Source organism: Dreissena polymorpha, chromosome 8, assembly GCF_020536995.1.
Source record: "Dreissena polymorpha isolate Duluth1 chromosome 8, UMN_Dpol_1.0, whole genome shotgun sequence".
Taxonomy (NCBI): Eukaryota; Metazoa; Mollusca; class Bivalvia; order Myida; family Dreissenidae; genus Dreissena; species Dreissena polymorpha.
Genome location: NC_068362.1, coordinates 12751496 through 12776755, shown reverse-complemented (window position 1 = coordinate 12776755; position 25260 = coordinate 12751496). Strand labels below are relative to the sequence as shown.

Genomic DNA, 25260 nt, shown 5'->3' with positions numbered 1-25260 from the left:
TAATTAACCGAGATACTTATATTCTACATTTCAAACTGAATGTTCATTATACAGATATTTATGGTTAACTGAACCATACCATCTTTCACTTTCACTATTCTCTTGTTCCCTTCACGGATCTTCACACATGTGATCGTATCGTATTTATGTGAGAGAAATAGGTGGAATCGTTTGAACGCCCCGTCATCCGGGAAAGCTATGGCGATGTTGTCCTTGTCGGGCAGTGTTTCCAGGGTAGACATGATCATAGGTGTGGCGGATTCCAGTCTGCAATAAATATAAATGAGCTATGCGAAAACGGGGTTAAATGCATGTACGTAAAGTGTCGTCCCATATTAGCCTGTGTAGTCCGCACAAGTTTATAAGGGACGACACTTTCTGCGTTTATGGAATGTTTCATTTAAAGGAGATATATTCTTTTTTAAAAATCTAGTTAAGGCGGAAAGTGTCGCGCCTGATTATCCTGTGCGGACTGCACATGCTAATCTGGGACGAAACTTTACGCACAAACACAGAACTTATGAATTATCGTACAGTTGTTCGATATATAGGTGCATAGTGACAGCAGATTTCAGCCTGCAATATAAATAATGTGATACATGTTACTAACATCTGTTAGACGTGTTAGGCATCAGGTTTAACAATCAGGAAATGGTATATATTAAGACTAACAATTAAGGTCCAATTATAAAATAATGGTTAATTGGACCTAGTATTCAACTCTACCACGAAACAATCTTTATGTATGTTCAACTAATACATTTTTATAGAGATAATGGCAATACCTACAGTAATATTGTTTGAGTAGAAAAACATAGCAAATATGTCCAATTAAATGATAACAGCCAAATAACAACTATGATTATTGATTGAGCCATAACAAAAGTAATACAAAACATACGTATATTTAGTGCAACGTATATTTTGATAGGTTTTTAAAGTAACACGGGCACTGTAGATAACACTTGCATTATTTCTTGTGTATTGAAATATAAACAAAAAGTTGAATGTATCCTTTGTTGACTTAACTTTAACATTTTATTTATTGATAATAGATTTTTCTTAACATATAAATGCTAGACGTTGTAATATGATATATGTAAACTGACCCCATATGCATGTACACTGCAGCAATATTAACTTCCGGCAGCCAATTGTATAAACAATTTAACCGGACCGCCCGAGCAATGGTTCGCTCGAAGTTTGTGTATGTTAACTTTCATAAAGTCCGTAATTACTTCGATGTCATGGTCGCTAAAAGCTTTCGCTCTCTTGACAGTTTCCATTTTGTCAAAATGTCGTCTGTCAAATTGACAATTTGCGCGAAAATGACATTATGTTTAGTATTGCATTGTTGGTAATTTTACTGCGGTAAGTTTACAAATTTCAATGATTAGGTAAGCGCGCAGTAACCATCGTTTATACAAAGGAAAATAAGCGGATGTAACCTAACCATGTAAATAACTGCGGTAAGCAAATAACCACAGTTAATTTAAACCACCGTTTATACAATTGGCTCCGGATAAATCATAAAACTCTTTTATTTAGTAACATATTTCCGTGAAAGCTAGTGACAAGTACGGCAAGATTCCAATTAACATCATTTCATTTTGTCTATTAAGTACTTAACAACATTATGTATTGAATGGTGTAAATGGCATTGTTAATGAGCACCTGGAACTTATTTTGTTTTTAAACGCCAACGATATTGACTTTTTCCCTCAAGACGAGGGTTTAAAATCAATACTAGCATCCAGTGCACGGGGTTCATAATCGAGTAGCAGCCATAAAGTAGGGGAAATGTAGCTCAACGACAAAGGGAGAGTTCATTGTTAACAACGGACAGTGGTTAATGGTTCAATTATAATGGCATTCGGCTTAAAACTAGATTTTCGTGTTATCTACCGGGTTCATTATTAATACTTATCTTTAAGTCTAAAATATTTTCACATTCGATTAAAAACTAGATGTTCGTGTTATCTACCGGGGTCATTATTATACAAGCATTAAGACAGCCGGGGAATAAGTAGTTCAATGATAACGGGATAGTTCATTGTTAAGAACGGACAATCTTTAAGTGTAAAATGTTTAGACAATCGGTTAAAAACTAGATCTTCGAATGGATCACCACTGTTTAAAATGTAGATCTTCATTTGCGCAAAGGACGTGATAATGTTGATAAGCAACTGTCCCTTAAGTGGAAGGTTATGTTTTAAATTTAGCAATTTATATTTTGGAAGTAAAACAATCCATACATAAAGCTAACCGTTTACAACCTAGATTCATTGTCATAATATACATAACAGGAAGTTAAAATAAGCTTTCTTACATTACTAAACACATCAGACATTTACATACACTTATACTTGAAACTTAAGGAATTCGTTTTATTTCAGTATGTTAAAGCGTGCTCAACATATCTTGTGATAAATCATTTCATTTAACAAGCCGCTGTGATGATGTCCTTTGACCAGCAGGCGTCATCATCAAGTCTTTGTAGTTGTTTTTTTTATTGTTTCCGATCATCACAACTTACATCCACACCAAACAAAAACGTAGGTTAAAAAGCTCTGCTGATTTTGTGCGGAAATGAAATAGTCAGCGGACAGACCAAACTACCATAAGACCATCCTGACAGACCTACCGACCTCCCCGACATGTCAACCGATCATCCTTACAGACCAACCGACCAACCAACCGATCATCCATACAGATCAGTCGATCATCCTGACAGACCAGCCGACCTCCCCGAAAGACCAACCGACCATCCCCATGGACTAACCTACCAGCCCCATTGACTTACTGACCAGCCCCATAGACTATCCAACCAACCCCATAGACTAACTGACCATAATGATAGACTAACTTACCATCCCCATAGACAAACCTACCATCCCCAAAGACTAACCGACTCGCCCAATAAACTAACTGACCATCCCCATAGACTAACCGACCAGCCCCATAGACTGACCATCCCCATAGACTAACCGACCATCCCCATAGAGTTACTAACCATACCCATAGACTAACCGGCAATCCCCATAGAGTAACCGACCATACCCATAGACTAACCAACCATCCCCATGGACTAACCGACCATCCCCATGGACTAACCGACCATCCCCATAGACTAACCGGCAATCCCCATAAACTAACCGACCATCCCCATAGGGTAACCGACCATCCCCATAGACTAACCGACTATCCCCATAGACTAACCGACCATCCCAATAGGGTGACCGATCATCCCCATAGAGTTACCGACCATCCCCATAGAGTAACCGACCATCCCAATAGACTATCGGCAATCCCCATAGAGTAACCGACCATCCCCACAGACTAACAGACTATCCGCAAAGACTAACCAACCATCCCCATAGACTAACAGACTATCCCCATAGACTAACCGACCATCCCAATAGACTAACCAATCAATAATAAAGACTAACCGACCATCCCGACATACCAAACGACCAGCTCGATAGACCAGCCCTATAGACAAACTGACCATCTAACCGACGGACAGTAACAATGCAACATACCCCTACTTCTTGGGACAGAATTAAACGCACTGTGTTTGTATTATATATTCAAAGTACAGTGTCTGTATTGAATATCAATATAAGTGCAGGAAAGTGAACAAACAATATAAACTTTCAAGTTGTGATAACTGATCGAAGAATAAGTAATTAATCGTTGGTGTGGTTATCTATGTTTTAACAGAAAACAAAAAAATATAAAATCTCAACATAACAAACCAAAATGCAATATTTTTCAGTTTAAATATTGGCAGTTTGTAAACGAAGATTGTATATATACATAAAATTCGTATTTTTGCAGTTACAACGGTTAAAGCAATTCTAACTTTATTTCCTAAAAAAAACTACATACTGATAAATGTCTAATATATTCACAATGAGAATGGCTAAAGCAAACTCAGTAAAATTAAGAAAGAATACAAAGCCCAACTTTCTCTTTAAAAATAACTAAATTAGCCTCGTTCTGAAACATGCATAAAGCACCGCTTTTCCAGAACCAGGCTAATACAATTATACTGAATTATTCTCATTACCTGGGAATGACGTTGTCTGAACAGTAGAACCTCTCTTGTAGCGCGTGTATATCGAATATACAGATCACCACGGGACCGCGGGCGGTGAGCGGTATAGAGGACATCATGATGGCTAAAGTCCAAAAACAAACACACAATGTGTGTACTTTTATCTCCATCAAATTCTCAAATGAGTATAATTCTAATAATTTAATAATTTAATTTAATTCAAATAATTCTTACTTCAACTTGTAAAAAACGTTGTTTGTTTAACGGAAAATGTTCACAATAACGCCGATTGAAATGTTCAAGTTAAGAGTGGATAGATTTTCTTAAGCATGCAGATAAGGAAATACATGTACACAAAATATGGTCTATGCGGATAAAACAAACAGACATAAATGGACGGACGGATGGAAACGGACGGACATACGGGAGACATAAAAATAGATAGAAAGAAGGAAAGACGAATGGATTGACGAACGGAATGCAGTATACATCTATACTTTATTGCGGACGGACTGACTGACTGACTGACTGACTGACTAACTGACTGACTGACTGACTGACTGACTGACTGACTGACTGACTGATTGACTGACTGACTGAGGGACGGAAGGACGATAAGATGGACAGACGGACAGACAGACAGACAAATCCAGTACAACCCTTTTTCTTTCTTGTCAAGGAAAAAAATAGATTATCAGACAGTTGAATTTTCTATAGGAGTTTAATGGATATTAGTCGGTTTCCATCGGCAAATTGTCAATGTATGCTCCATTTTAACCAATGATATGAAGGAGAGCACAGTGTATAACTTTGGCTGTAGCTATCTGGCCTTCCATGTCCACTGTCTCCATGGTCCCAGTAGGGAAATAAGGCAGTATGAAGTGAAAGGAGCGGGCAAGGTACCTGGATATTAAAGCAGGGATCATGCAACAAAATACTTTATGAACTAATATCAAGCAATTATTACAGAACTGATATGATCAATTATTACATGCATATAGGCCATGCTCGGTGATAAGGGGGTAAAAAGCATGTTCGTAAAGTGCTCAGATTTTAGTCGGTTTCCATTGGCGAATCGTCCATGTATGCTCTTTTTTTAGTCAATAATATAAAGGAGTGCACATTGTATTACCTTGGCTGTAGCTATCTGGCCTTCCATGTCCACTCTCTCCATGGTCCCAGTAGGGAAATACGGCAGTATGAAGTGAAAGGAGCGGGCAAGGTACCTGGATATTAAAGCAGGGATCATGCAACAAAATACTTTATGAACTAATATGAAGCAATTATTACAGAACTGATATGATCAATTATTACATGCATATGGGCCATGCTCGGTGATAAGGGGGTAAAAAGCATGTTCGTAAAGTGCTCAGATTTAAGTCGGTTTCCATCGGCAAATCGTGAATGTATGCTCTATTTTAACCAATAATATAAAGGAGTGCACATTGTATTACCTTGGCTGTAGCTATCTGGCCTTCCATGTCCACTCTCTCCATGGTCCCAGTAGGGAAATACGGCAGTATAAAGTGAAAGGAGCGAGCAAGTTACCTGGATATAACAGCAAGGTTCAGGCCTCAAAATACATAATGAACCAATATTTATAAAGTATTACATGTTTATGTCTATGCATTATTTGATTAAAAAAAAATATTCAGTAATTAGTCAACACAAATAATAAGCAATACAATACAAACATACGTAAAACTTCTGACATACTATGCTTAACATTAAGACTGCTTTGTCAATTTGACAGAATTAAGAAAAAGACTCAAAGCTAAATAAATGGTTAATGCTTTGTCTCTCTTCGGCATTAATTTATTGAATGATGGTGTGTCATTATTTTTTTTAACAAGAGCAATAACTGATGTAAAGAAAACATAACTCATTCAAGAAAAGATAACATTTAAATTAACAAACAAATCATTTTCTAACTATTATCTTTGAGAATATGCCTATGAATGGACACATACTTTAATGAATATCAGTATAATACAACTGCGCCTTTCCTTCTACCATTGTAACCATCTTCTATGTTCTTAAGTACATTTAAATGTAATTGTCATTCTTGTTAAAGCTGAACCGTTTCAAGATTTATATCAACTGAGCCTGTATAGTTTCTTCTCTTACCTTGGATACATGTATAGGGCCGAAAGCTGTTCAAAAATCACACTGGGGTCATGGAAGCTGCCAAGAAATATCACTGAAAGCATTCTTATAATAAAAGGACCAGAAATTATAACAGTTTGCATTCCAATGTTCACATAAACCATAACACTCAAACATGCATAATTTCGATTATAGTTGTATAAGTTAGTAATAGATTCTAGTTTTAATACCATCTGCGGCTTAAATAAGTCACTAAATTACTATATTAATGTAAACAAACAGACAAAATATGTAAAATCATGTATTGATAACCGTTATTCTTATTAAAATGCTAACGTTTATTACAAAATACATCAACACCGAAAAATATTTAGCTCTCTGAACTAAGTACCATGTGGTACCTTAAATTTTAAATCTGTAAAGGTTTAAACCAACCGTCTTTCCCATCATGCAATGCACATCACAAATGAAAAGGTGTGGGAAGCCATCTTGGAACTTGTCCCATTTGATTATGTTTCGGTACTCCACACTTCTGAATTATGGCTCCATTTGAGCACTGGAAAGGGATCTATGAAACTGAAATCAAAAAAACATGTGCCAACAAGACATTAATGCACCCACATTTCACTTTTGTCTAGAACTCTACTCTTTTAAAAAACAACAACACATCTTCGACTTTTGACCTATAAGTGTGACATTGACCTTTTAAGTAAGGAGACCATTACACCTGACATGTCGCCTTATGGTTGTAGAAATATTTGTCATGTTATTTTAATATATTTTATCGATATGGACTGAGGCAGAAATTTGGGAAATACATAAGCACAATTGCCCATATCTCCAAATAAGAAGGCTTCAATTAAACTGGGCTTAATGCCTGTGAGCAGAATGTCGTCCCTGATTAGCCTGTGCGATACCCTGGTTAATCACCTACGGCACTTTCTGCCTAAATCGTAATTTCTGTTAGAAGACACTTTCTATAAACAAAAAAGTCCATAAAAGCGGACTGCACAGGCTTTTCAGGAATGACACTTAACGTCTTAACATGCATTCAGCCCAGGTTTCCCAAAACGCGGCTCAAATAACCTTCGTATCAGATCAGAAACACTACAGCAGTGTTTTTTGGAATAGGGCCAGGTCACTTTGAATTGGGAATATTTGCGGCATTTTGACTAAAATTGGGAAATTAGTGTTGTTGTTGTTTTGCTAAAATATGCATAAAAATTGAGAATACAAGTATTTTCAGAATTATATTTACTAAGGTTGAACTTATATGGATAGGAGTAGAGAAAAATATTGAGATCTAAAAAAAATATATATATATATATTTTTTGAAACCTTCCATTGGGACTTTTAAGCTCCAATTTGGGAAAAATATATACTAGTTTTCCATTTGGAATAGGGCCGTTTACCGGATCCGAGTTTGAATGAAAAAAAACACTGTACAGCTGCACATACCGGAGTCTTGAGATGTGGCTGGCTGGAAGGGCTCAGGCCTTCCTCTGATTTTCTCGCTCTCTGACCGCATCTCTCAGCGATCTGTTCCGCAAGCCGATGCATACTCGGGTGAGCATACAACACTGATGCACTGGACATTGGTACGCCTAATATGAAATCCAGTTTATTTGTATGATTGGAAGGAAAGAATATTTAAGATAAAATCAATAAAATCACATAAAAATTATATTGTGTTTGCCACTGGATTCTTGACTGATGAATGATGATGATGATGATGATGATGATGATGATGATGATGATGATGATGATGATGATGATGATGCTGCTGCTGATGATGATGATGATGATGATGATGATGATGATGATGATGATGATGATGATGATGATGATGATGATACTGAAGCTGATGATGATGATGATGATGATACTGATGCTGATGATACTGATGCTGATTATGCTGCTGCTGCTGCTGATGATGATGATGCTACCCACAATTCCTTTCGCGTTAGTAAACAGGTCAGTAAGACCGGTGTGTACACAATGTGCTGATACAAATGCTGACGTTGATGATGACAATAATCTCTATGATTAAAACGCTGATGATGCATGTGTTGATATTGTTTTTTGTTTGCTTGGTTCTACACATGAACATGTTCAAGTATACAAATGTTCATTAATCAAGTACATAGTTGTACAAAAAAAATGCATATTTGATGATGACGATTATATGACAACTCTTCCATAAAGCAGGCTGTGGATTTGATTTATTTGTGTGAACCGCCCGCTTGCGTATACATAAAAATACAAAACAAATCATTAACATCTTGTTAAGTAGGCGTAGGCTTCGAAGTCTATAGTCCATCATTCGCATTAGTTTGACATGGAGTGCATGAGTAATACCGCTCAAAATATGTCAATACTTTACTTGCTGACAGGGTCCTGGGTGATTGTGTCATTGTATACGTAATTAATCATGTTGTCTCAATTGATCAAACCTCGTATTAAGCATTTATATGAACAAGACTTTAGCGAGATTCGAGCAGGACGACTGTGTTAATTTAGTTTTTTTATTTTGTAGTCCGCCGTTTTTAACAGTTTTTCAGTAATATCGATCAGGAAGAGAATATAATGGTTTAATGTAAGCTATCAACACAGGTATTTTAGCACAGCTGTATAGAGCGTTTAAAAAAAGATCGATAAGGCTTTTCGCAAAAGCAATCATATTCTTAAAGTACCTGATAACGTTTATGTATTGCTTTCATCGCTGATATGAGATCAACCGGTATTCACTTCCTCTTAAAATGCTTATTTTTCAAGTAAGGGTTACGTTGTCATACGATATATGATTTCAATGTGCACACACATGCAAGTTAGTTATGTTAAAAATACGCTCAATATCGGAAAAGAGACGCTTAAGGGTTTTTTCAATGGAATGATGAAGGCCCAAATGCATCAGCATAATCTGCATAAATATCAACATCATCTTCATCATTGATGGGCAATCATATTTCATTCGCCTTGCAAAATTAACCTTTACTGATTTCGAGCAAGTTTGTTTTCTATTATAAGTATGCGTACAATGTACTTGTTTTCAAATTTCAAGTTTTATTTTCACTTTGGCGATGGTGATGGTTCATGTTTGTTAGATAAGGGATAAATGCAGTAAATTTAATTAACGTTTGCTCATAGACGGACGACATGTCTCACAGTAACACAAACATAACAGAAACATCTTTTAACTTCCCAATGTTAACATATGTTAGCTCTATTTAACAATTTATGCCATGGTCATTTCCATTCGTATCTCAGCAAGACCACATAACATCAACGTCATTCATGTCTACGCACCAATATCAGACTACGAAGACGAGGATATTGAACAGTTTTATTAATAGTTAAAGCGCATCATTTGCGACATGAAATTCAAGGTTGAACCATGCAGGTCAGCAAGAGTAGGTACACTAGATACGAGAAAGACGAATGCCAGAGAGCTTTAATTTATTGAGTTAACTATGAGTCATCAATTGTACACCGAAAACGCTGGGCCCACCTAAAATGTTCCTAAACTGCGACATGGCATGCTCCAGACGGGCAAGTTTACAACCAGATCGATTTCAAACTAAATCAACCGATTTAAGTCCAGCATCAACAAGGCGAACATACCATCGTTTTCTGGCTCAGACATTAAAGAACAAGAGCATCATCAAGAACCATAAATAATTTCATAAAGTGAAGATTCAGAGATAGCAGAGGTATTTTAATCACAGGTAGATGGCAAGTTTGCAGCCCAGAGCATCCTAGACAATGACTTCGACACTATCACCAACATCATTAAAGAAGTCGTGTTGTCATCCGCCGATGAAATTCGTTAGGAGAAAGAGAAGGAAGAACACGCTATTTTTGAGAGTATGGACCTCTGTTACAAACTTAGCTGAGGCATCATAGGCACACCAGCCCGGACTGAACCTAACATAACACAAGAAAGTGAACAGGGAGGTGGGGAAGAAGATGAAAGAGGCCAATGATGAAGGGATAGATGGACAATGCATCAGTATTTCCACAGAGATGTTCACAGGCAAAAATAGAACACTCGACGATTTCCGTAGAAACACCATTTGAAGGATTGCACCATATTGAATGTTTTGTAACAATTCAAAACAAGCATACAAAAAGCCGATAGAATAAACGCTCGACGGTTCTTTTGTTATTGTCTTTTACTGAAAACAAAACATTAGAAATATAAAACACCCGGTGCAAACATTTAGGGCGTAATACTATTTTGAAATATATTATCGATGAGTACATCGCGGTGATTTATTTGAACAAGTATTATGGATTATATGTAATATATACATAAGAAATGGTGCTCAATTCGATACATTTTCACATGTACTCAAATTGCATTCAAGCCGATAGTCAACACCAAATGGTGAATAGTCGAGCGATGTTCCCGTAAAAATGCATCGCAGTTGTATAGACAACGCTGCCATTCTTTGCACAACGCAAATAAATAACATCGAGCCTGGTCAAAGGTCCTCTGTCAATAATAATATTGACAAAGTACAACAGCTTGGCAGTTATCACATGTGAACAACTGTGTGTATATAGCATTAACACTTTTTTTAAGTCAAACAAATTATTAAGTTCCAATGAACCGCGTCATGCGGTGATGTGTTTTATGTCGTATACGGCCAGCTTAGCTCTATCATAGCTTTTGCAGTTTCGTCAGGAGCTACACTGTCCGCTTTGAAATCACGCAATTAGTTCTGTTCTCATGAGCGGAGGTGGTAGCTCCTGACCAGACCGTGCGGATGCGCTGGATGGGCTGGAACTACGCTTGGCGTAGATAAGACTCATTTTTGCATCACGCGGCTCATATGACTTTGGATATCAATATTTTATTATATTTTATTACACTACCAGGCAGTCCAGACAATGATAAGATTGCTATGATTTTTCGAAACACATGTTTCTGCTTGGTTGAATATGTAGCTACGATTTACACAATGCGATAAACGATTTACAAAAATAAAAATAATGGCATAACTACTGTGACATAAAGGTGACATATGCCATGGGATTTTTTTGCGGGCGTTTTGACTTGTGAACGCGATAGCAATAAAGTACGCAGGCGAAAGCTATGACCTTCGCACTCTATATCTATTGCGCGCGCTTGTGATAGATATGACGTAGGCATACGATATATGTGACGTGCGCACGCGATAGCTATGACGTTCGCACGCGAAAGCTATATAGTGCGAACGTGATAACTATACAGTGCGCACATCATAGATATCGCGTGCGTACGTCATATATCGCCTGCGCGCGTAATTGATATAGCAGTTTATAGACAGTTTTCGAAAAATAAAAATGCGGCGACACTTTTCTAAATATCCAACTTGGAAATTTTACGCAAATGCTAGTTATATATGACTGTACTCATCACAAATCTTCTTAAGACCGGAACTTAATTTTTTGAAAATAGTTTCATCTTTATCCAATGCGGTTGCCCGTGACGGACAGTCACGCACAGCACACGTAAAATAAACGATTATCTCGTGTGCTTAAACCTGTAATCTAAAGGACAAATGTTAAAATAAATATGATTGAAATCCCCTATTCAATCTTAATAGTTCGATTCCGTGCATCAATCGTTAATTTAATTAGTTCCCTGCGGTGTTTAAACCTCCCCTCTAAACAAAAGATTCTGATACGTTCAATCTAACGGCAAATTAACAAAATATCATCATCATCATCATCATCATCATCGTCGTCGTCATCATCATCATCATCATCATCATCATCATCATCCTCATCATCCTCATCATCCTCATCATCCTCATTATCATCCTCATCCTCCTCATCCTCCTCATCATCCTCATCATTCTCATCATCATCCTCAGCATCCTCATCATCCTCATCCTCATCCTCATCATCATCATCTTCATCATCATCATCAATATCATCATCATCATCATCATCATCATCATCATCATCATCATCATCATCATCATAATCATCATCATCATCATCATCATCATCATCATCATCATCATTATCATCATCTTCATCATCATCATCATTATCATCACCATCATCATCATCATCATCATCATAATCACAATAATCACTATAATCACCATCATCAGTATTATCACAATAATTTGCACCACCATCAGCATTATCGTTAGCAAAGGTAGTAGTAATAGTAGTAATAGTAGTAGTAGTAGAAGTAGTAGTAATAGTTGAAGTGGTAGTCGTAGTAGTAGTAGTAGTAGTAGTAGTAGTAGTAGTAGTAGTAGTAGTAGTTTTAGTAGTAGTAGTAGTAGTAGTAGTAGTAGTAGTAGTAGTAGTAGAAGTAGTAGTAGTAGTAGTAGTAATAGTTTAAGTAGTAGTGGTAGTAGTTTAGGTAGTAGTTGTCGTAGTAGAAGTAGTAGTAGTAATAGTAGTAATAGTAGTAGTAGTAGAAGTAGTAGTAGTAGTAGTAGTAGAACTAGTAGTAGAAGTAGTATTACATTTTCATTGACCGGTCATGTTCGGTTACCAATCACCGGATATTACCCTGTGTTTTCATCGGTCCTATTATGTAGCCCCACGGGTATCTTCTACGTTACCTAGTTGTATACCCCTGGCTATTACTCCATCGAATCCAATACTTTATGGATTCAACAGTTTCCAGGACACTTTGTGCCTTTCAATATTGATCTTCAACTGGCGACCGTTGGTTTTCAAGTCGTCTCCGCTGACTTGGTATATGTTTGACTTTCCTCCCCAGCTAATTCATTCTGGTGCTGGATAATGAAATACCTCAATCGGGTATTCCTAAGTTTCTCTCAGCCAGAAACATGCAGACCACTGGTCTTGCAGATGGTTCTGCTGAAACGGGCTCGGAGTCTAACATTGTGGTCGAACATTACTATTTGACCTCTATTAATCAGGTCTATTATTTATGTTCGAGACCAGAAAGGATGAAATTTTAACCCACCTTTACCTGTTGTCTAGAGACTTTGCAGTCATTGTCACGGAACAGTTGGGCCACAAACATGACCCTAGCAGGATTAGCAAGACGACGTTTCGTGTCGACTTATTTTCTATTGCTTTTACGACGGTGCATGTTTTCAAGTTACTACAATCAACAATAATCATGCTTCAATAGTCATTGAAAGTCCCTTAAGATCTGACTTAGCCTTAACTGCTTGATGGCGTTAAAAGCTACATGTTCCATGTACCTGACCCGACTAACAATTTGGATTTTTCCAAACTGCCGGGTCAGATTTCTGACATTATCATACTTTCGCTTCCTATGCCAGTTGTTTCTACTACTATCTCAGTTATATACTCCATGTTGGAGAATAGGCAACTGAGAGAGGGCTGATACATATGATTGCCTATAAACTTGATCGCATAGCGGGCACAGCCTTGTAGATCGCTTGGGAGCTATCGAACTCAGATCTTAGATGCTAAGGATCTGGAGGGACCTCATCCTCTTTTTTCGTTTTCAAGAGTCCCAAGTTGGAGGCAAGTTTATTAGAAAGGACAACTTTTCCCCTTTAAAGTTCTTCTTCTATTACACTTCTGGCCCTGACAGGCCGTCTTCCTATTTCTGGTCGTATTCCTATCGGAATTCGTCTGGTTAGGATTTTTTAAATAAAGGGCTTAACCAAGCCATATTTGAGGACTTCCAAGCTTTCTACCAACAAGTGTGGACCTCCCTAAGGTTACTCCTAGGGTTTTCACATTTTCTGCCACCACACCTCCGATGCCAGAGGTACCATTTTCAGTCATACGCCTGTACTTCGCAAATCGATGACTTCACAACCTATATTCCCCAGGATTTTAAAGTCACCTTTTATTGGTTCAAGAAATAGGCTTCTGTACATAGGTCATAGTCTTAAAAGTGTTCAACACTTCCTATTGTACCAACGTTCAAGTCTGATGGGAGTGGAACGTTTGGCTTGCCGTGATTTCTTTCCCCACCCACCCTTGACTAATATTCCGGCTTCCGGTCGGTATTTACAAGTCCGGTCACCGGTCTTTCTGCTGAGACGTCTTTTCTAACGTCCTATTCAGCTTCATTTTTAAGTTTAGAATTGATCTCAGGATTATTCAATGACACAGATTTTAATCTTTTTGCCCTTACTTTCCACTATTCAGTAGTGCATAGACTAGAAGAGTATCTTGGCAGGAGTATAGTTTCTTCTACCACAACCTTCCCTACACCTTATACACATGAGAGCAGGGATGATTGGCGACGTTCACATGGAACCACTTATCCCGATGTTCTCAAGTATGTGTTATCCTAATGAATATCACCTGCACATCAACTTTTTGAAAAGCGAGCATTCTTTTTAGCGGTTTTGTTTTTCATTTGCAATACATCTTCACGACTCCTGTGTGATGGTGTCAACTTACAACACATCAGTAATGGTTAACATCCAGACAATGAGGTGAACAGATTATCACTCCTTGTATCTGGAAACCAGAAATTTATTCGTTCTTTGCAAGAAAATCTATTTTACTCTATCGTCCTTAACATGCCAGGTAATCTCAACGCCCTGTTGGACGTTTTGCCATGCAGTCCTTTCTGTCACATTAGACACTTCATCAAAAAGAAGTCAATCAGAATTGTCTGACATTTGGTTTCCATTGGTCGACCTGTATGCGACCAGAGACAACCACAGAGTTCCTCTGTACGTGAGTCTCCTGTACAATGTTTCCATGAAACTTCTTCACAGGTCAAATGTCCTATCTCATACAGATATTTGTATACGGATCCAAATATGTGCCACTACACATCTGGTCATTATTTGGTAATCTCTACAGAATAACGTTTCTCTGTTAGGGCGTCAACCCTTGTTACTTTTGCAAGGATAATTCCACCAGAACTGTCTATAAGGTTCTCTGGGAATTCTTTTCTGACTGGGTATTCGAGGGCGTATTGTTTACCTCAATCGCTCTGCTAGATGCATAGAGGTTTTTCTCATCTATGGCTTTGATGATAATGAATTTGTTTTTATCTCTATTGAAGGACTATGCTCTCGCATACCTTGGCTTTCGTAAGTCATCACATGTCTGTGCTGTTTCGGAATTATCCAAGCCATGGAACTTCAACACTATGTTTCTCGTTCCTTTACATCTTAAGTGGGTTTTGCTTGCGTTATTTGGTTGCTTACTAGGCTTCCAATGAACCTCTCTATCAGGTAAATTAACCGTTACAAAATAATTTTAAGACGGGTTTTCTTCTTATTATGGCTTCAGTCATACGGAGAAGTGAAATTCATGATTTTTCTGTTGAATACGACCATTTTCAGTTTGATTCGATGTTGTGTCAGCCAGGATTCCTCGCTTAATATCAACTCCCCTGTATGGCTTCTTAAAATCTTAAAGTTCCCACGTTTTTCTTAAACTGGTAGACATTAAGATGAAGATAGACTTCTCTGGCCAATCGGGGCTTTGAAGTTCTTTCTCAGCAGTGTTAGTCCATTCGAGGTTCTCGCAAGAGACTCTTCATTTACCAAAAAGGGGGATATGTGTCTGCTGATTTTATTTCTCGTGGTTAGCCTCGACTAAAGGTTTACTCCTATCTCTAATCTAAGGATTCATTCCTTTTTAGGATATGACAGCATGAATTAAGAGCTATTTTTGTTTCGTGGGCGTATATTAATCACACCCCACTTTCTTTCGTGCTTCAAGCTGTTTTCTGGAGAAATCCGACCACCTTTTTCATCTTTTTATCTTCGTTCCCTGAAGTGCTATATGTTTGGTTTTGTTGTGGTTTCCCTAACGGTAGTGTCTTTTACGACGTAGACATACTTACTCTGTGCGAGAAGTCACAATTAATACCGTTCTAACGAAGATTAGCTGATTTCCTTAGTGTTGGGTTTTGCTATCATTATCGGATAACCCTGTATATGGGTTCTACTGTGATGGGAAAATATATACGAGCCTTCCCACCGCAGCTTCAAAATCAGCTATAAGGTAGCAGGTAACGTATACATGACATTAAAATAAATTTGTAAAGTAAAATCATTTTAATTTTTAAAATCTATCGGTAAGTCCCACCTCCCACCCCACATTCGATTATATTTTTGTTTATATATTTAAAGAATATTGAGGACTTGTTACTGGTTTCTGCCTGAGTTGCATTGCACTATGATTAACCTAGTTTAATTTCAGTATAGGTGGCCGGTTCCCAGCTTTATTAAATTTCCGGATGAGTCTACCCCTTGGAAACGTAGAAGCTATAGAATAGCAGGTAAGTGTTTAATAATTAAAATGAATTTTACTTTACAAATTTGTTTCAGCGCAGTAATGTAGTATAGGTCAAACTAATGTGTCGGATAGTTTAACTTTTTGAGATACTGGACATTCAAATTGTTCAAATATTTGGAACAGTTTATGTCACGAGGACGAGGCGTGTCGTGCTAGTATTTGTGTGTTGTTCTGAAGAAATTCCTATTCTTAAATAAAACTGCACCGAGCTATTTAAATGAATCAACGAATTCTATCTTCGTGTTATAAATAGATGGATCAATACTACGTGACCGTCCGTTTTCGAATACCATTGCTTTTTGTCTCTGGGACATTTATTTAAAGCCACATAAGTTACAATAATTATCGAGTGTCTTCGTTAAAAAAGATTAAGATGACTCACAGGCAATACAACTATGCAAATCCTCAATTCGTAGGGTTTTATGTATCATAGTACTAATAGTTTTATGTTTACAAAGTTTATAATTCTATACATTATGTCCTATGCTATATCGCATTAGTTATATAAATATTAATTAGCATCTAAACGCGATATAGCATAGGACATAATGTATAGAATTATAAACTTTGTAAGCAATGAATTGAAGCGTTTTACTTCTAACAACGTTTTATTTTTAACTGCATTGAACAAGTGCGTAACTTGTAAAAAAACATATGATTGGTACAAACAATTAAGTTTGTAGTTTGCATTTTTATGTGTTTTGTACCTCATTAAAAATTAACATATTAGCTGAAAACAAAATACTTAGTGACTCTTGCTCGAAAGATTGTTATGTATTTGCAAGATTATGTAAACATCAACATCACTATGATGGTACAGTTAGACAGCACATTTAAAATACGTTAAAAACCACATAACCATCATCCCTTATTACTCTATTAATGAAGCTATTATTTGTGAACAATTTGAGGTTGTTTTTGTAACTTATTTAATTGGGATTTCTACAATTTTCTAGATCCGGATAACACATATACGAACATGCTACTACAAGAACAAGAATATCATCATCATCTACAGTGTTTAATATAACTGTAGCTTGTCACAAAAGTGTAGAATGTATTGCAAATCCATGCCGTTCTTCAGATGTGAAAATAATCGTTCAAAACCGGCCCGTGAAATTCGAACGCGCCTGCACAGAAAACTTTAGTATATTTCAGTCTTATTCATTATTTTCATATTGTCAAATAGCGAATACTGATTTGAACATCAAAGTCCGCTCTAAGTACGTTTTGAATTTTACAGGTTTTAAATCCGTTTCAAACAAATCTCATGTTATTAATTGTGTTTTTAGTAAATGGCCCATATAATACGTATAATCATTGACAAGTTACGACGTGAGCACGTCATAGTTATCGCGTGCGCACGTCATAGCTATCGCGTGCGCTCGTCATTGCTACGGCGTGCGCTTGTAGAAGAGACCGCCTAACAACATATTGCCTATATCACATTTAGGCATACGAAGTAATGCCTTTTTTATATTAAAGTCAACTGTTAACTTCATTGTGTAAACCCTAGCTACATATTCACACAAACAGAAACACGTTTTTCGTATTATCCATTTTACTTATTGAAAATAATATATAAGAATTGTTAATAAAAATTTTCAATAATATTAATAGACAAAGCTAGATGAACCGCGTTATTCGAAAATTATTCATTTGCCATATAAAACCAGCATAGCTTCGGCTAGCCTGTACATCCGCACAGTCTGGCTAGGAGCTACAACGTCCGATCATGAGACCAGAAAACATAGCCTGACTTAATAGCGGACAGTGTTGCTCCAGATTAGCTATGACGGAGCTACGCTTGCCTTATATGACATAAGACACATTTTCGCATAACGCGGGTCATTGGATCTTAATAATGTATACAGGACTTAAAATGATTTATACAAAAATAAAGAAGATTATGGTCAGGCTGTTGTACACCGTCTTAAATATTATTAATGACATAGGACCTTTGACCTCAAGATTATTTATCAGTTGTGTGTACAGTATGACAGCGTTGTCTATACAAAAGCGATGCAATTATACTGGTTCAGCGATGGACTATTTACCAATTGGTTCCTACCATCGGCCTAAACGAACTATATCAGTTGCATAAACGTACAAATATATCAAATTATAAATACGTATTTAAAAGACAGGGGCATTTCTTTTAGTGTAAATCGAAAGGCAGAGCTTGTGCAACTTTGTGTGACAGCTAAAGAACTTCAAATAGCTGTAGATCCGGATGGATTGTCCGAAAATAAAGCACACAAGTGATTTCGCAGAAACTCTTCACGGGCGACTGTAATTTAACCTCTCCTGATCTGCATGAAGGTACATCTGACATAAACCCTATCTTCCTTGAATTAGCATCTTTGATATCTACAACTACCTAATTTCGTATGACCAATTTAGCCATGCCAGTCTCCGGGAATATCATAAGCTGGAGGGATTCTGCATGTTTAAAGACGGCTATGTAATGCAGCTGGAAACAGTCTTCTATCATGGAACTGGTAGGTTATCTCAATATGTATAAATGTGCGTACAAGTATATCAAAATGAGCAGCTGATAGTGCAGGGCTTTTTTTCCTTCTTTGTGACCCGCCGGAAAACGGCCCTTTCCCCTCGATTTTTTCCCCTCAGCAGGTAAATTTTTCCCGAGACTTCATTGTTTTCCCCTTAAAAAAATATTATTTTTTAAAACTTTAAATACATAAGTTAACCTGATCCAGTGTAGAAAATATAACATATTGCATAATTAAATTATCTGTTGCCTTGAATTTGTTTAAAAACAGCAAAATATGTTAAATTGATTATTTTAGACTTTCCTTATTTTCCCCAAAATCCGGCGTTTCGCGTGATTTTTTCCCCCAAAATCTGGCATTTCGCGCGATTTTTTACCCTCAAAAAAGGCCAGGCCCTTTCCCCAAAATCAGATTAAAACCCCTGGTATGATTAAGTAACTGAAGCTGTCAGTAGATTATTGTTCTGTGAACAGAGTCATACCACCATCTGAAATCAACTTCACAGACTGTGACACAGTAATATAGATAAAAACAAAGTAAACAAAATAAGAGATTGTACTCTGTATATCTAACTTGCTCATTGTAGAAAACCCATGACCTGTCTTGTAAGGCTCGATTGGTCTTTGTCGGCTCGGGTACTACTTACATGTACCCTGGGTACTCTTAAGTATACTTACATGTACCCCGGGTACAATAAATATACTAAAACGTAACCGGAAAATGTAACGCTTAATCGGTTGTTGTCGGCCATTTTTTTTAACTTATTATATTCACCGTTATGTCAAATTTCTGTAAAATGGCCTCTAAAATATCGAAACTCATACTCAAAAAGCATGTTGTTGCAGTTTTTTAAAGAGAAGTTTGTTTAAGATAATCGGTAGCGCGTTTTATGACATCAGATTTTGGGTGGGAATACAATTTGGGAACAGTCTTATATCGACCGGGTTCGGTTAAGTATATTAACCATACCCGGGGTACATGTAAGTATACTTAAGAGTACCTGGGGTACATGTAAATAGTACCCGAGCCGACCATGACCAATCTAGTTAGAGACTATAGGCATGTTTACAGACACTTGATTTTAACCATTTTACTGAAAATATCTAATTTAAACCAGTTTGTTGCTGCACTTACACTAATAAACTACATAAACCATACAATAAATAGAGCATAATATTATAATAAGTTATGTTTAAAATGGACATACAAAATTAACTGAATATATGTACATTTAGGACATGTACTTGTTGCATTTGTATATAATATATATCAAATTATAGTTGATTTGTATATGATTTATGATTCATATAACATTAATTTCCATCTTTCAGATTTAGTTGCCTTCAAATCAAGGGTGAAACCAAGAACAAATGATACGGACTCTATGACCAAGAAAGGCTTCTACAGCTGTTGGATAATAATAAGGAAAAGTTCTGATGCTTGCATACATTCTGAGTACTGTACTTGCAAAGGAGGGTAAGAGCAAAAATAAAATGCCAGTTTGTAGAAACATACAAACAAACTACTTGTATGTGCATCATGGACTAAACAATACTACTTTTATGTACTGCTAAGAGCAGCATGTCATGATTATTTCACTGTGTTTCTTTAATGAGAATTTGTTTCTAAAATGTTACATCTTTAAGTATTAAGGCTTACCAAATTCAGCTTGACTTCTCTTTTATATTAATGACTTTTTCTTTGGACAGTTAGTTTGATAAATTATAAAATCTGTTGTTTTTTCCCGCTACTGGTTTCACCGGAGGGGACATATGGTTTGCGCTCTGTGTGTCCGTCAGTCCGTGTGTCCGTAAGTCCGTGAGTCTTTCACACTTTTCTGGATCCTGCGATAACTTTTAAAGTTCTTATTATTATGTTCATATAACTTGAAACATGGATAGATGGCAATATTTACACTATGCACATCATTTCATTTTGTTGCTATGTCAAAAATTCTGGTTGCTATGGCAACAAAAAAAATTCTGACAATGGTGGAGGCGGTAGGGGACATATATTGCTTGGCAATAGTCTTGTTTAATATACCATGTGTGTCTCTGAATAGCTCAAGTTTTTTAAGTGTAAAATAATATTAAAAAGGGTTAATTCTTTTAAAGACAAATAAGAAAACATTTAATATATGTATACCATATTTATAATATAATGAAACATTACTTTTTCAGAATCGATGGATGCTGTCGCCATGTGGTTGCCACATTATTTGAGATTAATGACTACCAGAATGACTCTGAGAAGAAAAGCTGTACATCACATGCTTGCAGTTGGGTTCGGAGATCTAGCCAGGCTGAAAACATTGGACAGCCTATTCCAGTAGCATACCTTGACATTTCAGTCCTGCCATCAAATGGGTATACATGCAAAGTTGATCATAACTATATTCGATTTGACACATTTTTGCTTGAAATATATAATTAGTTTATAAGTTAATAAATGATGTAAATTGTGTGTAAACAGATTTAAAGCAACCAATTTTTAAATTAATTTTGCATTTGATTACAAAAAATGTCCCCTTACTCTGCTTTAACCATTTTAGTACAAAAAAAATCTTCAAGTTAATATGTGGCATATCAATTTCATTTTCACTGCTTACATGAGCATTATGATTGAAAGAAACAAACATATCATGTAATATGGATGCTTACAAAATTTAATCCATTTTAACATGTTGAATAAATGCCCCATGTCATTATAAGAACCAAATATACCTCGGTCAGCTCCATGTGTGAGGGTTGAATTGTAAGACACTAAAAGGCTAGAAGACTCGGTGATTATTCATGTACAGGAACATTAATTGAAAAATTCAAACTTATTTTATTCTCTTTTATTTCAGTTTCACTCCAAAACCTCTATACTCTCCACTTCCAGAACAAGCCTACACACCAGACAAAGCTGTCTTTATGGATAAATTGAAAACACTTTTCCCTTCAGCTTGTGGGCTGAGGTTGAAGTACATCTACCCTGATGAAGTTCAAAGTCCCCCTCCATTGTCGGTTGAAACACCATTGGAAAAAATTCGACGGTTCAATGCACAACACGTGTGTTGTAATGAAAACTGTACTTGTGCAAATCTTTTTATTTTTTATTTATGTTACACTGATATTCAGCAAGAAGAGATTAAAAAGTGCACCCGTGGTCAGTCAAAAAAACGAAACATTGGCATGACATGAGAAAAGGATTGTTAACTGCTTCAAATTTTCATCAGATCTGCTGCTCTACAGACTGTGTTAAAACTGCAACCCTACTTATGAAAGGGGCCTCACTGAATGATAACTGCTTGCCAGCCGCAATATTGTTTGGTAGACGATACGAATCAAAGGCAAGGGAACTTTTTTTAAAGGGTCACAGATTTAGGCATCGTCACTGTTCAGTTGATGTACCAGGGCGTGTAATTAGTGGCCAAACACCCGTTTTAGCATGTTCTCCTGATGGAATTGTAGAGTGTAAAATGTGTGGAAGATTTTTGATTGAAGTGAAATGTCTCTTCAAATACAAATGCTTCTATCCAAATAATGCCCTTAGTCATTCTAACATATGCTCAAAAGATGAAAATGGAAAGCTTCACTTGAAACGTTCTCATAAGTATAATGACCAAACTCAGGGGCAGATGGCCATTACTGGTATAAGAAAAAGTGTCCTGGTATGTTACACTCACAAAGAATTTGCTACCGTGGATGTTGAATTTGATGAGGAATTCTGGAAGTTGTCTTTGAATATAATGTCACAGTTCTATAAAATCCATTTTTAAAACTTTTTTATTAAGTAAAAAGGTGTCACTGTTATATTTTTGCTAGCATAGATGTTCTTAATTGTGTAAGTACATTGTGACTCAATATTAATAGTTATGTTTAGATGAAAAACAACAATATGCACGTATTCATAAAAAGAATAATTCACACATGACTAATAAATAACTCTAAACATTATTGTTTTTCTTATTTCTTATGAAATAAATATTAGTAGCTTACATGACCATGTGCCTGTTTGAGAACACAGCTTGGCTAACCTATTTATGCCCCCCTTCGAAGAAGGGGTATATTGTTTTGCACATGTCGGTCGGTCCGTCCACCAGATGGTTTCCGGATGATAACTCAAGAACGCTTAGGCCTAGGATCATGAAACTTCAAAGGTACATTGATCATGAGTGGTATATGATCCTATTGATTTTCAGGTAACTAGGTCAAAGGTCAAGGTCACGGTGACTCGAAATAGTAAAGTGGTTTCCGGATGATAACTCAAGAATGCTTACGCCTAGGATCATACAATCATAGGTACATTGATCATGACTGACCCCTATTGATTTGAAGGTCACTAGGTCAAAGGTCAAGGTCACAGTGACTCAAAATAGTAACATGGCTTCCTGATGATAACTAAATAATAATCAGGCCTAGGATCATGAAACTTCATAGGTAGATTGATCATGACTGGCAGATGACCCCTATTGATTGTCAGGTCACTAGGTCAAAGGTCAAAGGTCAATGTCACAGTGACAAAAAACGTATTCACACAATGGCTGCCACTACAACTGACAGCCCATATGGGGGCATGCATGTTTTACAAACTGCCCTTGTTATGCTAAGCATGGTTGAAAATTGCACAAAACAGCAACAATTGTTGTTATCTGTCGTAATAGAAATCTAAATTTCAAAGGAATAATGCCACTAAAAATCTTAAATGTTTTCATTCATTCTTGCGATTTGTCTGGACCTTCGAACTGCTTTGTGACTTAAAACTTTGCCGTGAGTAAAAGCTGGTATGTTGAGCGTAACTTTTCTTGGGGAGTAGTAAATGTCTAATCTTAAATCATCTATCGGCCATTATGTCGTCGCCTTCTTCAATGAGATCAATAAATCCATATTCTTTAACAATAGCAACATCACTAATCGAACCAGGAAAGGTATCTGATAAATAGTTTATAGCTCCATTCGGTGAAATTAAAACAAGTTGTTTCATCGTGTTTGCATGTTTTTAATTTGACCAAGTAGCTTTTTTAGCTGCAGGTCTTAATGGCTTCTGGACGTAGTATTCTGTGCAGTCTATTATTGCCCTTGATTTTGGGTAACTATTAAAACTTAATGGTAAATTGCCTTTTACAGTTTCGTTCGAAAGCCACATCAAAAGGTCCTTCAAACACTGGTGTAATAAGTTCACCCAATACAAATCTTTGATATATGACCAACCGAAACAGAAAAGATAAATGTTGGTTATAAAAACCATTTCTTATTTTAACTAAGCAAATGATCATTTCCTTAAACATGGTCTCCCTTGACCGTGTTCGACCCCCCTTCCTTCCGGGAATATGTCGCCTCTTGCCATCTCAAAGTTTGATTACTCGGGCGGCGGGCAAAACCCATTCAAATAAATATTTTACAAGATTGACATTTGGAATACCCGTATAATAAAAACAAGAATCATCAGCACGAAAGACTTCTTCCATAAAGTTGTTTACAGGGTCTGTGTTGAAGCATTTGTTTATAAATGAACTTTGAATTACGCTGGAAGCTTCAACCGGGGATTCCGTATCCATAACAACAGCGTTTTCTTTGTCGTCAACAACGTCTGGAAGGCAGGGAAGTAGGTGATCGAGGTTATGGTCAGTTGCTAATAATTCTTAATTTATTTTGCGTTTTTTATTATTCTGTGCAGTGAGATTGAATACGCTTCTATCCTTTGATCTTTTGCGGGAAACGGTAGGCGTAGATAAGGGACATGCCGATACTGGGTCGGTAGCTCCATCAGGGAAATGCTAAAAATGAAATGTACATATAAGAAATACGTAATGGAACTTTACTGCCGCATCGCATTTTAAAATGAATTGAAATGATAGGGTCTTATTTATTAGACGTTTATAAATACCACGACTAGTCTCAAATCTAAATCTACTCTGCAGATGTGTCTCTACGAACGTGTTAAGCTAGCAGTCATTAAAACCACCAGCTTGTCATTGCTAATACAAGCTAGTATCGTTATGAAAACTGTCACTTAATTCTTCTACTATATTACACTATTTAAAACGTTTTGTTCCGGCACGTTTGATACATTGTTTTCAAACTTGTAAAATACGATAGGTATGAATTTCATATAAATAAACATGAATGCACATAGATTTTATAAAAGATTACAAACTTTTGAAAAAAATAAAAAGATGTTTCCCAAGTTGTTCCGCTGATAAGGTCGCGTGAGGACGCGCACATTGTTTTATACAGTGTAGACAACTTTCCATGTCCACATTTGGCTTTGGAAAGGGTAAAAACGTTACACCAGTCATATGCGGTTTGTGGCAATAACGGCTTGCACGTTCCCCAACTGCATCTTTTTGTTGGCATTACGACGTTT

At 36.7% G+C, this 25260-nt stretch overlaps 3 protein-coding genes across 8 annotated transcripts in view; 1 reads left to right on the top strand and 2 right to left on the bottom strand.

Moving 5' to 3' along the window:
• Nucleotides 1-25260, bottom strand: part of LOC127841953 (uncharacterized) — a 237060-nt gene that overhangs the window by 3607 nt on the left and 208193 nt on the right. Inside the window, exon 7 of one of the 5 annotated variants that reach the window (XM_052371148.1) lies at nt 80-267. The exons of the other annotated variants lie outside the window; for them this stretch is intronic. Within the exon in view, the coding sequence (XP_052227108.1) occupies nt 80-267 (188 nt within the window). The remainder of the gene's footprint in view (nt 1-79; nt 268-25260) is intronic. 5 annotated transcript variants of the gene reach the window in all.
• Nucleotides 1-25260, bottom strand: part of LOC127841945 (uncharacterized) — a 472965-nt gene that overhangs the window by 268963 nt on the left and 178742 nt on the right. The window lies entirely within an intron of this gene.
• LOC127841954 (uncharacterized) overlaps nt 1-25260 on the top strand; it is a 265443-nt gene that overhangs the window by 143188 nt on the left and 96995 nt on the right. The gene's annotated exons all lie outside the window — the stretch shown is intronic.